The sequence below is a fragment of the Fistularia commersonii genome, chromosome 1, assembly GCF_037954325.1.
Source record: "Fistularia commersonii isolate RoL2024-O1a breed Wild chromosome 1, RoL_Fcom_v1.0, whole genome shotgun sequence".
NCBI lineage: Eukaryota > Metazoa > Chordata > Actinopteri > Syngnathiformes > Fistulariidae > Fistularia > Fistularia commersonii.
Genome location: NC_141284.1, coordinates 16884589 through 16898504, shown reverse-complemented (window position 1 = coordinate 16898504; position 13916 = coordinate 16884589). Strand labels below are relative to the sequence as shown.

At 43.0% G+C, this 13916-nt stretch overlaps 1 protein-coding gene across 1 annotated transcript in view; it reads left to right on the top strand.

The window, feature by feature from the left end:
• The window catches only part of kcnh5b (potassium voltage-gated channel, subfamily H (eag-related), member 5b), a 79344-nt gene that overhangs the window by 1310 nt on the left and 64118 nt on the right, over window positions 1–13916 (top strand). The window contains exons 3-5 of the mRNA XM_086148800.1: window positions 2957–3080; window positions 8091–8197; window positions 12779–12907. Coding sequence (XP_086004926.1) covers window positions 2957–3080; window positions 8091–8197; window positions 12779–12907 — 360 coding nt within the window. The remainder of the gene's footprint in view (window positions 1–2956; window positions 3081–8090; window positions 8198–12778; window positions 12908–13916) is intronic.

Here is a 13916-nt window from a genome sequence, read left to right as displayed (position 1 = left end):
CACTCAGGTTAAATTGGGATGAATATCAACCGGGATGTTTCTGTTAATTTTCAGATTAAAAAGAAGTAAAGTTAATGACAGATTCCAGGGACTGTGGTTTGGAATCACCATCCAGTGAGCCTCAACCTTTAGGGGTCTGCTAAGCTTTAGCAAAAAGTTTTGCATTCCTGGGTTTGAACAGAAAGACCCATGGAATTTGATTTGATGACTTAAAAAAATGTCTATCTGAAAGTAGCTTTAAAAAAGGCAGAGCATGAATTTTCTTGAAATTTTAGGTGGCCTCTCCGAAAAATATCAAGATAACATCTAAGTCTGTTATGATGTAGCTAAAATCTGAAAGAAATTAATTACAAATCAGCAAAAAATCACAATATAATAATGTGATATATAATATGATCTATAATGTGACAAGGTATCAGCTTGGAATTGGAATACAAGGGAAGAAGTTACTGCAGTAACACCCCGGATACCTCAGTGACCAATAATATTTATTGGTATTAGTAACCAATAATATCCTAGCTTTACTTCAATAATATGATAATAATAGAATTGCACAGCAAGCTCATGTTTCACTTGCACTGCAACACCGTTCATAGTTATAATTATTGTTTACACTACCTATTTATTGTCAGCACAAAGCCAAATTCACTGTGGACAGCAAAGTACGAGTGTCATTGTACATGGAAACATATTTCCACACTGTACATATGACAATATGTAATACTTTGAATCTTGAATTTCTTGAATGATAACAGTTAGAATAATTCAAAAATGAAACAACCACAACATACAAGACATGATGGCACAAAAAGAAAAAGGTAATTGGACAGGAGAAATTACAGATGTTAGGTCATGCATGTGTTTTAGACGCTCGTGAAATGGGCCTCAGTCAGAAAAGTGTCCTTGACACCCCTAGAGGTCAGAGGTCATTTGGCTCTGAGTCTTCAGGGAGCAGCTAGCGGCTTGTCGAGGTTTTCTGTTTTTGCTTTAATTCAGATGGATTGAGATGCTTTATGGGCTGTGAAAAATTACCAGAGGTTTACAAAATGTCCCTGAAATGAGCAATAAGTGTCTCCATAATGAGCGGGAAATTATGCCAACATTTATTAAAAATTAAGAAAAAAGAGCCAAGACCTGAATTAATAATTAGCAAGACAAATCTGAAAACAGCAGCAAGTAAATCAGTCATCATCAGAAAGTATAATGAGGGAAAATGTCTGAAAAATCAATTAACGTGACCTCAAAATCAGTAAACGATTAAAAGTCATCAGAAGCTGAATAATAAAAATAACCAGCATGCCCCCCCCACGTCAAAAATATATAAAAAGTCTCAGGGACATGAAATTGCTCCCATCCTCCATACACTCAATCCCTCCCTGGATCACTCAGCTCTTGTGACCTTGTGATGTCCCTGTTGCATTAAACTATATATATATATATATATATATATATAATTATTATGATTTTCACTGGCTGTAGTTTGTACATAGTGCAGACCAGGAAGAAGGGGGGCCTCTGGCACCTGTTGAAGGCACCAACCTGTCCATCCTCTCCCTAGATTTAACACCGTGTTTATGCACAAAGATGGCCTGGTTGGATTCTGCAGGCAGGTCAGAACCCGGGATGTACGTTATGACAATCTGAAGCACACAGTGTCAGTCAGGTGCTCTGTCCAGGGGGTCAGAGGTCAGTGGTTTGTGTGATGTTTGGACCCAAAAAATGTACGAATATGATTCTATAATAAAATGTAAATGTAATGAGAAAATTGGATTTAAGTCTTTTGGCATTACACATGAACTAGTGCAGGGCAACAAAAAGCAGTTTAGCATCTACCCAGAAGTGAAAAAAGCTGCAGGTTCAGATATAATAAGTGAATTAACAGTCTGGTAAATAAATTAACAGTCTACATGTGCATTATGTTCATAATATACAAGTGATATATTTCAAATGTTTCTTTTATTAAGTATTTCTCAGCTCTTGGAATTATCTGTCTCAGAGCTTTGAATATTTTATCTTTTTAAAAGTAAAGTAAGCATTGTTTTCAGTCTCATTTTGCTCATTTTTTGATTTTTACCAGTATTTCAATGGTGTTGACGTCCTGCTGTAAATCTTTAACAGTACTAAAATTAGTAGTTTTGACTTCCTGTAGCAGAGCAGGGTGGAGGGGAGGGGTCAGCGAGAAACCCTGGGTTCAAAGAGTTTTCCTGCTGGTTGAAAACCCCTTGAATCGCCCGGACTTTGATCCTTAAATTCCTGAGGTGAACAGTTGGTGGGGTCATCGGCGCTGAAGGTTCCTTTTGAATGTTTGATGTGGATGGAAATTCACCTGGCGAGTTCTCCACTGTTTGACTCCCTGGCAGTGAATATTTCATGTTCCATCTCTCCTGGTCAGTATTCTGTCCCCAGTGCCCTTAAATGTGCCTGGAAATGTTTTGAATAGTTCTCTGTTTGAGGGGAACGGTTTCGGTGATGTTCTGGAGGGTTGCCGGAGGTAGCTGGGCGTCGAGGAAGAGGCAAGTGGGTCTTCGCATAATGACCGATCTTTGCAACTGGATGAGGTTCCTCCTTGGCTAGATGGTGCCTCCATTAATGACAGCCTTTAATTTAATACTGAAATCACCCAAATATCCTGGAGCAATTTTTGATTTCCAAGTTTATTTTGATACATTTATTGACCTCTAAATAAAAACTGGATAAGATTGTTGATGACTCCCTGGCTGTGTTGCTCTGCCGACTGGGGATGGAGTGGTTTGAAAACATTCGCTTCTGTGGACATGATGGCCGTATAACCGCTCATCACCTCCAAGGCTGATGAGAGTCCAACAGACCCAAGTGTTGGTCAGGCTCCGGCGATGCCAAGCCCCAGTGTGTCTTCTCTGGCTGACTGCATTCAGAGTAGAAACGACTTCCTGGTGGCTCAGTGAGTTGACGCGTCTCTCCTCTTCCTCCTTGCCAGAGACCAGCTTCCTCCTGGGGAACGCTCAGATCGTGGAGTGGCCTGTAGTGTACAGCAATGACGGATTTTGCAAGCTGTCTGGTTTCCATCGGGCCGAGGTCATGCAGAAGAGCAGCACGTGCAGGTAATGTATGTCACCGAGCATGACCCAAAACCACTTTCTCTTCAGGACTGTCTCAGAAAATTAGAATATTGTGATAAAGTTCTTTATCTTCTTTATTGCAATTAAAAAAACAAAATTACTTTTTCAGGATATTCTTATATTTTGAGATAGGATTTTTGAGTTTTCTTAAGATGTAAGCCATAATCAGCAATATTAAGATAATAAAAGACTCGCAATATTTCAGTTGATTTGTAATGAATCCAGAATGTATGACATTTTTGTTTTTGTAATTGCATTACAGAAGTTAAAGAACTTTATCACAATATTCTAATTTTCTGAGACAGTCCTGTAGATGCTGACTCTTGAGTTTTTTCAAATGTCTAATTTTTTGCATATGTTGGCCCAAGTGATGGCATTTAGCTTTAACGTTAGCGCCTCCTTCCTTTTCTTTCAAAACCCCAAGAGACTTCTGACCACTTTATCTACAAATGTAGGTTTGACCCAAATTTTGTCGGGATCAAACCAAACTAATGTAGAAGCTGTATTCTGGAGTCAGACAAAACCAACGCCCTGCGTGAGGTAAAACCCTGTAAAGGTAATGGAAAATGTCAATACCACAGCGCACAACAGGTAATTCGGACCCTAATGAGAACCCCTACACTCGGGACTTCGTGTCCAAATTATTCATCCTTTAATTCATCTGGAACAATCACGCTCTCCTCCCAGGGGGAGATAATCTGGCCGCTCGTCTCCGCCCACGTGCCGAAGGCAGCTCGGATAAGATTTCATCTTTGCCCCAAAGTATCTTCCTAGCGTCTTATTACAGAGAAACATTATTTAAAAATCAGTCAAATTTCATGTGCTGTGTGTAAAGAATCCCTTAAGCTCCCTTCCATCTCCTCTGGTATTTTATATTCACTGTGCGCTAAACTCATTGCTCTGTTGTAAGTCCTGTTCAGGTTGTAACTACAGGTGCATTAATATTCATTCATAATTTACATATATTTTCATCTGGATGTACAGTTGCCATGTTTTATTCAGCCCCTAGATCGATGTGTTTTAATGTCTGAGCTGCTTCACACTAAATGGAATCTATTAAATAAAAGAAGAAATAAATTACAATATGTTTCTCAAATCCCGGCAGTTTTGTAACCAAAGGAAACTGTGCCGTGAGCTTTTAGAGATTTTTTAACTGTTTCTCATGCTTAACTGAAGCACATAGGGGTAGGTAAATTAAAGATTGAAAATGCTAAGCGCTTCTTGCTTCAGTCCCGTCGCAGTGATCATTATGACTGTTTACATCGGAGCTTTGAGACCCCCCTACCCGTCATCCCCACAGGATAAACCTGGAATGAGACGCCCTTTGGTGACTTCAGTGCAGAAACAAACGCCAATTACTGAGCGTCATGCCGTCTTCACATGCCTGGCGCCTGGCCAGCTCCCAGTTTTCATATCAGCAGCCATGTTGCATGTTGAAAGGTTAGCGCAGCCAGTTGGTTCATGTGGGATGAAGGAGGCTGGAGTTGATCCCAGCTAACGGTGATTGGTGGACTAACCCAGACAGGTCAGCTGTCAATCACAGAGACAGCCAACCATTTAGCTCGCTCTTTCACACGTAGGAACAATTAAGAGTCTTGAAAGATCCCTCTGACTGGATTTTGGGCTGTGAGAGGAGGACTGAGGACCTGTAAAGAACCCAGACAGGAGAACATTGAGAGAATACACCCAGTTCACCAGCAATTGACAACCAGGACCTTGGATTCTAGCCATTTAGTTAGTAAACCAGTCCAGGCCTGTGCCTGGACGGCTAACTCGTACAAATTTAATGTTGTAGTCCGCTTTTTTATGGTAGATTATTTCTGTATCTCTTAAGTTCTTTAAGAGGAAGACAATTAATTGCTAATTAATTTGTGAATCACAGTCTCTGTTAATTGTAGAATAACATGATCAGTAAACAACAAAACACCAAATGACATCATTATTCCGCAGTGCAAATAAAAAAACAATCTACAACTTTTCCAAAAGGTTCCTTACCACACACAGCAGTTCTTACTGTTACTAGGGCTTTAACATTAATGCAAGTGTGGGTAAAAACAAAACCGGTGTGTTTTTTTTTTTTTTTTTTTTTTTTTACACCGTTCATCCATCCATCCATCTGTCTTCCTCCGCTTATCCGCAGTTGGGTCGCCGGGGCAGCAGCCAGAGCAGCGAGGCCCAGACCTCCCTCTTCCCCGCCACATGGTCCAGCTCCTTTGGGGTGACCCAAACGTGTTCCCAGGCCAGCCTGGAGACACAGTCTCTCCAATGTGTCCTGGGTCTTCCCTGTAGCCTCCTCCCAGATGGACATGCCTGGAATAGCTCCCTGGGAGGCGTCCAGGAGGCATCCTGATCAGATGCCCGAGCAACCTCATCTGACTCCTCTCTATGCGCAGGAGCAATGGCTCTACTCCGAGCTCCTACCGTATGACCGAACTTCTCACCCTATCTCTCGGGAGAGTCTGGCCACCCTGCGGAGAAAACTCATTTTGGCCGCTCGCTTTCATCTGCAATTTCGTTCTTTCAGTCACTACCCACAGCTCGTGACCATATGTGAGAATAGGAACCTAGATTTACCGGTAAATTGAGAGCTTCACCACAGCAGACCAGTACAGAGTCCACATCACTGCAGATGCTGCACCGATCCCCCTGTCGATCTCCTACTCCATCCTCCCTTCCCTTGTAAACAAGACCCCAAGATACTTGAACTCCTCAACTTGGGGTAGCACCTTTTCCCTGACCAGGAGTGGGCATTCCACCCTTTTCTGATTGAGCACCTTGGTCTTGGATTTGGAGGTGCTGATCCTCATCCTGGCCGCTTCACAGTTGGCTGTGAACCGCTCCAGTGAGAAGTGGAGATCATGGCCTTATGAAGCCAACAGAACCATATCGTCTGCATAAAACAGACTTGATCCTGTGGCCACCAAACCGGATCCCCTCAATGCCCTGGCTGTGCCTAGAAATTCTGTCCATAAAAGTTATTAACAGAATTGGTGACAAAGAGCAGCCTTGGCTGAGTCCAACTCTCACCGGAAATGGGTCCGACTCACAACCAGCAATGCAGACGAAGCTCCGTCACAGATTATTCAGGAACCAAACAGCCCATGTAACAGGGTTTGGTACCCCATACTCCCGGAGCACCCTCCACAGGATTGCCCGTGGGACATGGTTGAATGCCTTCTCGAGATCCACAAAACAGATGTAGACTGGTTGGGCAAACCCCCATGCCCCCTCAAGGACCCTGCTGAGGGTTTGGAGCTGGTCCACTCTTCCACGACCAGGATGAATTCCACACTGCTCCCCCTGGATTCGAGGTTCAATGACCCTTTACTTGAATTTCAGCTGTATTTTAACAGACTCTGATATATCAGATGATACGCATTGGCTGAACTAATATCACACTCATCTGGTGATTGTACTTACTTTACTCTATTGCCTCCCCCCGCTTCCATTTCACCCATTTTACCACCAATCACAAGGTGAGGGGTAAAAATGGCCGCAATGGCTGTTTCCAAACACTAGATGGCTGCAGGTGAGGAAACAAAGATGGAGCTGCTGGACACTTGGCTTTTTAACACTCTAAAAAAAACAAGTAAATAAAAGTATTTATTGAGAACAGAAGTAATGGACATCTGACCACCTTCTGAGCCTTCTGCTAACAGTCAGTGTCAGATTTTACCCTGCCTGTAAGGGTGAAAAAACTGGAATGTGAGAGCAGGCGTGCAGACCTGAAGGTTCAGTCCCGCCTCAACACAGGAGGCTGCTGTTTGCAGCAAAAAGTTCAGTAGTTAGGTTGCTGCTGCTTAAGAAGGGAGTAAAAGGAGCAGGATGAAGAGGGTTAGGAGGAGGATAAGGAGATGATGCAGACAGACGGCTCTGACATGCATCCGGAACTCCGGCCTGGCCAGTCTGTCTGGCTTATTCTGGGATGTGTCTTGCTCCACTGTCAAGTCTGTCCCCTCCAGTGTGAAACAGTGGGTGGATGAGTCTGACAGCCATTTGCTTGCGGGGGCAGGGGTTAGTATTCAGACACTGACACCCCCATCCCTTGCCCTTACACACACACACACACACACACACACTCCACCCACTCCTCGAGCTGTATCTCTGACAGGAACCTCCCGCTGAACCGGAGCAGATACATGTTCAGGCACGGGGTGACTTTTTAGTAGTCCTTTCTGATATTACTATGGCAGGGTGGGGACTTCATCCCTTAATCTCACAGGGATTACAGCATGTCGCTGAGTGTGATGCTAAGGAGGCTGCAAACTCAGCAGGTTTGTCCAAATTTTCTTAAAAAAACAAATTCCCCTTATTTATTCACACCTGACTTGGCAGTACCTCTCTGGTATTTGAATATGGAAAATGGAAGAAATGTATCTATGATATTGGTTTTGAATTTCATCTTTTTCATAGTGATTTTTTTTTTTTAAATCTGTCCTTTTTTTTCCTTTTTTTTTCCATCCTTTTTTTCATTAGCAGCTATGTTCTTGCTGCTAATGCAAGCTAAAGCTTGAGGTACAACTGGTATATTTATCGAAAGAATCAAAAATATCAAAACTTCAAGTAATCCTAAATATTTATAACTACATGTCATTTCTCCTGGGTCAGTCAGCAAGAAAAAAGGTCTTTTTAAGAGAATGTTCATAGTTGTTTTCTAATGTCAAGGATATCATGTGGGCGACAAAAAAAGTCAAGGACAAACAGTGTAAATAAAGATTATTTTCAAGTCGGTATCGCTTGCATGAGGTAGTCTGTCTGCTGGGGAAATTTCCTCGCTGCTTCCACCGTTGTCGTTGTGGCAGACACTGTTGGATGATGATGCTGTTAGCCCAGATTCTAAGTTTCCTCCAGGGGAAGCACTCTCCGCTACTCGACCTTCAAATCATCGCCAGGAGATGAACTGATGCCATCAAAACAAACCCTTTATCCTAATGGGGGTTGGGTCAAAGGTCAAAGGCCATCTCTGATCCCCTCTGTCCATCTGTATTGCAGTTTCATGTACGGAGAATTGACTGACAAGAAGACCATTGACAAGGTGCGGCAGACCTTCAACAACTATGAGTCCAACTGCTTCGAAGTGCTGCTCTACAGGAAGAACAGTGAGTCCGGTCCCATCTTCACAGCACCACTTCACCATTTCTGGTTTTGATGTGCTCAGATCATATAAAATAGCAATCAAAAAAAAAAAAAAAAACGGCTACAAGCTTAAAAAAAAAAGCTGTTTAACTAAACTGGTTGAAGGAGCACCACAGGTGGATTAAGTGCGTACCCCCACTGAGAGGGTATACACTGTGGTGACATACAAAAGCTTCACATCCAAGCAAATTAAGATTTAAAAAAAAATGTACAAAATATCTAGAATATATATATATATATACATATATATCACTCAATATACAATATATGGCCAAAAGTATTCAGTCACCTGCCTTGACTCGCATATGAACTTAAGTGACATACCATTACTAATCCATAGGGTACCGACTTCGGTCTGCCCTTTGCAGCTATAACAGCTTCAAGGCTGTCCACAAGGTTCAGGAGTATGTTTATGGTATTTTTTTGACCATTCTTCCAGAAGCACATCTGTGAGGTCACACACTGATGTTGGATGAGAAGGCCTGGCTCTCAGTCTCCATACTAATTCATCCCAAAGGTGTTCTATTGGTTTGAGGTGCAGGCCAGTCAAGTTCATCCACACCAGACTCGCATGCATGTCTTAATGGACATTTGTGCACTGGTGTACAGTCATGTTGGAAAAGGAAGGGGCCAGCTCCAAACTGTTCCCACAAAGTTGGGTGCATGGAGTTGTCCAAAATGTCGTAGTATACTGAAGCTTTCAGTGTTCCTTTCACTGGAACTAAGGGCCAAGCCCAGCTCCTGAAAAGCAACCCCACACCATGATCCCCCGTCCACCAAACTTCACACTTGGTGCGATTCAGTCAGACAATTACTGTTCTCCTGGCAACCGCCAAACCCAGCCTCATCCATCGGATTGCCAGATGGAGGAGCGGGATTCGTCACTCCAGAGAATGCGTCTCCACTGCTCTAGAGTCCAGTGATGGCGTGCTTCACACCACTGCATCCAAAGTTTTGCATTGCACTTGGTGATGTGTGGCTTGGATGCAGCAGCTTGGCTATGGAAACCCATTCTATGAAGCTCTCTGCGCACGTTTCTTGAGCTAATCTGAAGGGCACATGAAGCTTGGAGGTCTGTAGCGACTAACTCTGCCGAAAGTTGGGGATATATTCGCACTATTCGCTTCAGCATCTGTTGACGCCGCTCTGTCACTTTACGTGGCCTACCACTTTGTGGTCATTCCCAAACACTTCCATGTTCTTATAATACAGCTGACAATCGACTGTGGAATATTTAGGAGTGAGGAAATTTCACGACTGGATTAGTTTCACACTTGGCATCCTGTCACAGTTTGTCGCTGGTATTCACTGAGCTCCTGAGAGCGACACCGTCTTTCACAGTTGTTTGTAGAAACAGTCTGCATGCCTATGTGCTTGATTTTATACATCTTTGGCCATGGAAGTAATTGGAACGCTGTCTGACCAACATCAGCCTCTATGGCCAAGGAGTTCTTCAACTTCCTGTCACAAGTCTCGCCAAGGAGTACAAGTGCTCAAAAGTGAGGCTCCAAATGGCCCTAAAAGACTCCAAAGATTGGATGGTCAGCACTACTGCACCACCTCTGGCAATGAGAGGGAAGTGGACCACATCCAACACAGTGCAGAATGCTGTCTCAGCCTTAAGGCCCAATGACATTGTGGGGCATGTCCAGTTGGGAAGAAGAAGCTTTGGTTTGTCAGCAAGTAAACCGACTTGGCACAAGGCTTCCACAGCAGAAAGGAGGAAAATGGTGGTCGAGGAGGTCTGTTGCCAGGAGGAAGCTAATAGAACCGGAAAGCCTTTTTCTCTTGCTAAGCAGGGGCAGGGGATTAAATGGGGAGGTCTTGAGAGAAGAAAGCTCAGCTGGAGGGAGCTCTGGGAGATGGAGGCAAACAACTGAAATTTCATCATCTGAGCTACCTATGATATACGTCCATCGGCAAAAAATCTTCACCAATGGTATGGCGTAGACCCAACCTGTGCCTTTTTCCCGTACCATGCGACAGACACATTCTGACCGGTTGCAAGACTGGCCTCACAATAGGATATTACACCTGGTGGCACAACTTGGTGTTGAAGTGTCTGGCAGTAGTACTGGAGAGCAAGAGAAATGTAGTCAACTCCTTACCCCTGAGAGCAACCAATTCCACCATGGCAGCCTCATTTGTCCGAGAGGGTCAGAAAAAGCCTAACCATCCTCCCACCACATTGAAGCCTGGACTGCTAGCCATGGCCCAAGATTGGAAAATGTTGGTCAACATTGGCCAGCAGCTAATCTACTACCCTAAGGCCACATTTGGTACTTTGGTCCCCATAACTGAACTCTGTGTACATCATAGAACTTACTATTCCCTGGTGAAATGAATTGTGAAGACCTATCTTTAGCTCTAACAGATATTTTCACAAGACTGCTTTCTGTCTCGTCCTCAATTTGTTTGTTTGTTGTATAGTCGTTTCTCGGGCCTGGCATCCTGAAGCTGCACCCTTATATTTCGGTTTGGGTTGTAAATAATAATAATAATGGTGATAACAAGGCAATAATTGTCCCCTGATGGAGGTGATGCTTGTAATTGATGTGAGGTGCCGATCATTAACTTCCTCTTTCGCTGCCCCGCTCTCATCGTCACGCTGGCTCCTCCTTTCTCCCCAGGAAAGAGGCGTCAGCTTGCTCCATTATGATTTCTCATCCCTGTTGCCACTGGGGGGGTCAAAGGTCTGCAGCAGCCAAAGTGCGGGAGTAATGGGTGACGAGTAGCGAGCAGTGCTGCATGGGTCTTCATTGATTCGTTTTATACTTGGTTGAACTTATTTTAACAAATCACTGCTTTTCAGAGGCTTAGGCCGAAGACTCTGTGTGTGTGCGTGTGTGTGTGTGTGTGAGTGTTAGTGCGCGTGTGTAAATTGTACAGTTGTTTTGAGTCCTATCACACTGCCAAATTATTTGCGTGAACGATTGATTATTTGCGATTGTGAACGTTCAAGAAAATTCACCATGAAATAGACTGGACTAGACTAATGAATAAATTGATAATATTATATATTATTTGGAATCTTCTTCTCCTTTCGGCTTTTCCCTTCAGGGGTTGGTACAGCAAATCAACCTTCTCCATCTAACCCTATTCTTTGTATCTTGCTGTCTCATTCCAACTACCTTCATATCCTCTCTCACTACGTCAATAAATCTTCTCCTTTGTCTTCTTCAAGACCTCCTGCCTGGCAGCCCCAATTCCAGCATCCATCTACCTCCTCTGTACATGACCGAACCATCTTAGTCTGGCTTGACTGACCCTCTCTCCAAAACATCTAACATGTGCTGTTCCCCTGATAGACAAATTCCTGATCCTATCCATCCTTGTCACTCCCAAAGAGAACCTTAGCATCTTCTTCTCTGCGACCTCTAGCTCTGCCTCCTGTCTTTTCGTCATTGTAACTGTTTCCATTCCATACAGCATCGCTGGTCTCACCATTGTCTTGTACACCTTTCCTTTCATTCTGGCCGATAGTCTTCTATTGGATAGTACCCTTGACACTTTTCTCCACCCATTCCAATCTTCTTGAACCCGTCTCTTCACCTCTTTTCCACACTCTGTTGCTCTGGACTGTTTACCCCAAGTATCTGAAATCCTCCAGCTTCTTGATCTCAACTCCCTGTAGCCTCGCCGTTCCACCCTGGTTCCTCTTCTTCACACACATAGACTCTGTCTTGCTGCGACTAACCTTCATTCTTCTCCTTTCCAGCACATACCTCCACCTCTCTAGATTTTTGTCAATCCGTTGTCTGCTCTCACTATAGATCACAATGTCATCTGCAAACATGTTTTTTTTTTAATTTAGATATATATATTATTTGGAATTAAAAAAACAACATTTTTTATCTTTATTTTCTCTGATGTTCCTGCTGTGTTTCAGCAGATCGTGTTCATGATGATGTTCATAATGGTGACCATCTCTCCTTGCGTGTTCACATTGAGATGCTGTTTGATGGAGGTTTCCGGTAACCATAGAAACCAAAATCATGACATACTATGTAAAAGCAAACAAAATACCCTTAGGTATGAACCGGGGGTTCCCTGTCTCAAGGAGGTTACCAAAAGAACACGAGATAGAATGTTCTTGTGCATTGTTTCATATCAAATTTCTCCTACTAAACATCAGGTCTCAGCAATCTGACCTACACAGCTTTTCAATTACTTTTTAGTCATACAACTACTTTTTAAGTAGTTGTATGACTCCTCAGGTCACTTTCACAATTGCGCTTTGTAGTGTTTTGCTGCTGTATATTAATTATATAATATATATTCGATTATGAGCCAAGCCCCATATGATAATTTTTTTCGGTGTGTACACTGAAAAACCTTGTGTCTAAGTCTAATTTTTAATACTTAAACAAGGGAGCTTTGTTTCTAATAATTTACTAGGTGACACCAAGAAAGTATTCTGTCATTCTGATAAAACTATATTAACTTTGTTCACGTGGATTTTTGCCTCTCAACTCTTAATGTTTTGAGTCATTAGCGGATATAACAGTGTTGTAATGCTGAAAAACAATAACTTGTCTCCACAGGAAGCCCTGTCTGGTTCTATATGCAAGTGGCTCCCATTCGGAACGAGAACGACAAAGTGGTTTTGTTCCTCTGCACCTTTAAGGACATCACTTTGTTTAAGCAGCCCATCGAAGACGAAACCACCAAAGGTGAGCGAGCTTCTCTGTCTCTCTTTCACACACACACACACACACGCACACTCACACCTGAACAGTTTGGTGCCTGTAGTCGCTGACGTTCTCGCAAGGGGAACCTCTAATGTCTCGTCCGAGGATTTTCAACTTTAAGACTCAGAGATTTTGAGATTTGAAGAATAGACTGAGGAATTGACAGAATAGAATTAATAGAAAATCAACCTGCCCACGGATTAATCATTTTTTGATGTCAGATCGCCTCTTAGCCGACGGTTCTCCCTGTTTTTATTGTCCTCTGCTCCAGCCACTTCTTTGCGTGTTTTCACAATTGCGTCTCCTCAGTCAGAAACCTCATCTGTCTTCCCTCTGTGTCCTCCTTCCTTGGTCCACAAATCAATGCAACCAATTTAACTTTCAAATAAATATTTATGCTTAAGTTCTTGATTAATTGCCAATAAATAAACACGGCCAATATCCTGTAACTTTCCTTTTTAATGTCAAAGTAATTTACAGGTAAATTACAGTTAATTTTCTTGTATTTTTAGCGTTTGAATAATTTTTCGAAAGTTACTACTTTTTTTTCGTTCTTCCCTCATGATGCAGACCAGTAAATGGAAAGAGGCAAGTAGTGATACTTCTCTCAGTTTCAGGATATAAGCTGTCATATTGTTGCCTGGAAGCATTGTGTGGATGCAGTATGACCTCCCCCTTCAACTGCAGTAAAGTCATACTTTGGCTGAAGTATCATAACATCAGCTGTTTCTCTGTACTCAAATCACTCTTGCTTAATTACCTTGCCATCTAGAGTCATCCTCTTCCTCCTGAAAGATCTTCCACTTTTTCTCCCTCTTTTGCGCTATTTTTTTATTTCTTCCTGGCTGTGAATCGTGCTTCCTGTTCGTTCTCCCGCTGAGCCGTGGGAAATGTCCAGCCCTGTTCCTCACCGAGTGTCTCAGCCTGTCAGCTCCTGTTGGAGGAGCTGGCATTACTGTCAGGAATCACGGGAGATGTGGGCGTTGTCGCC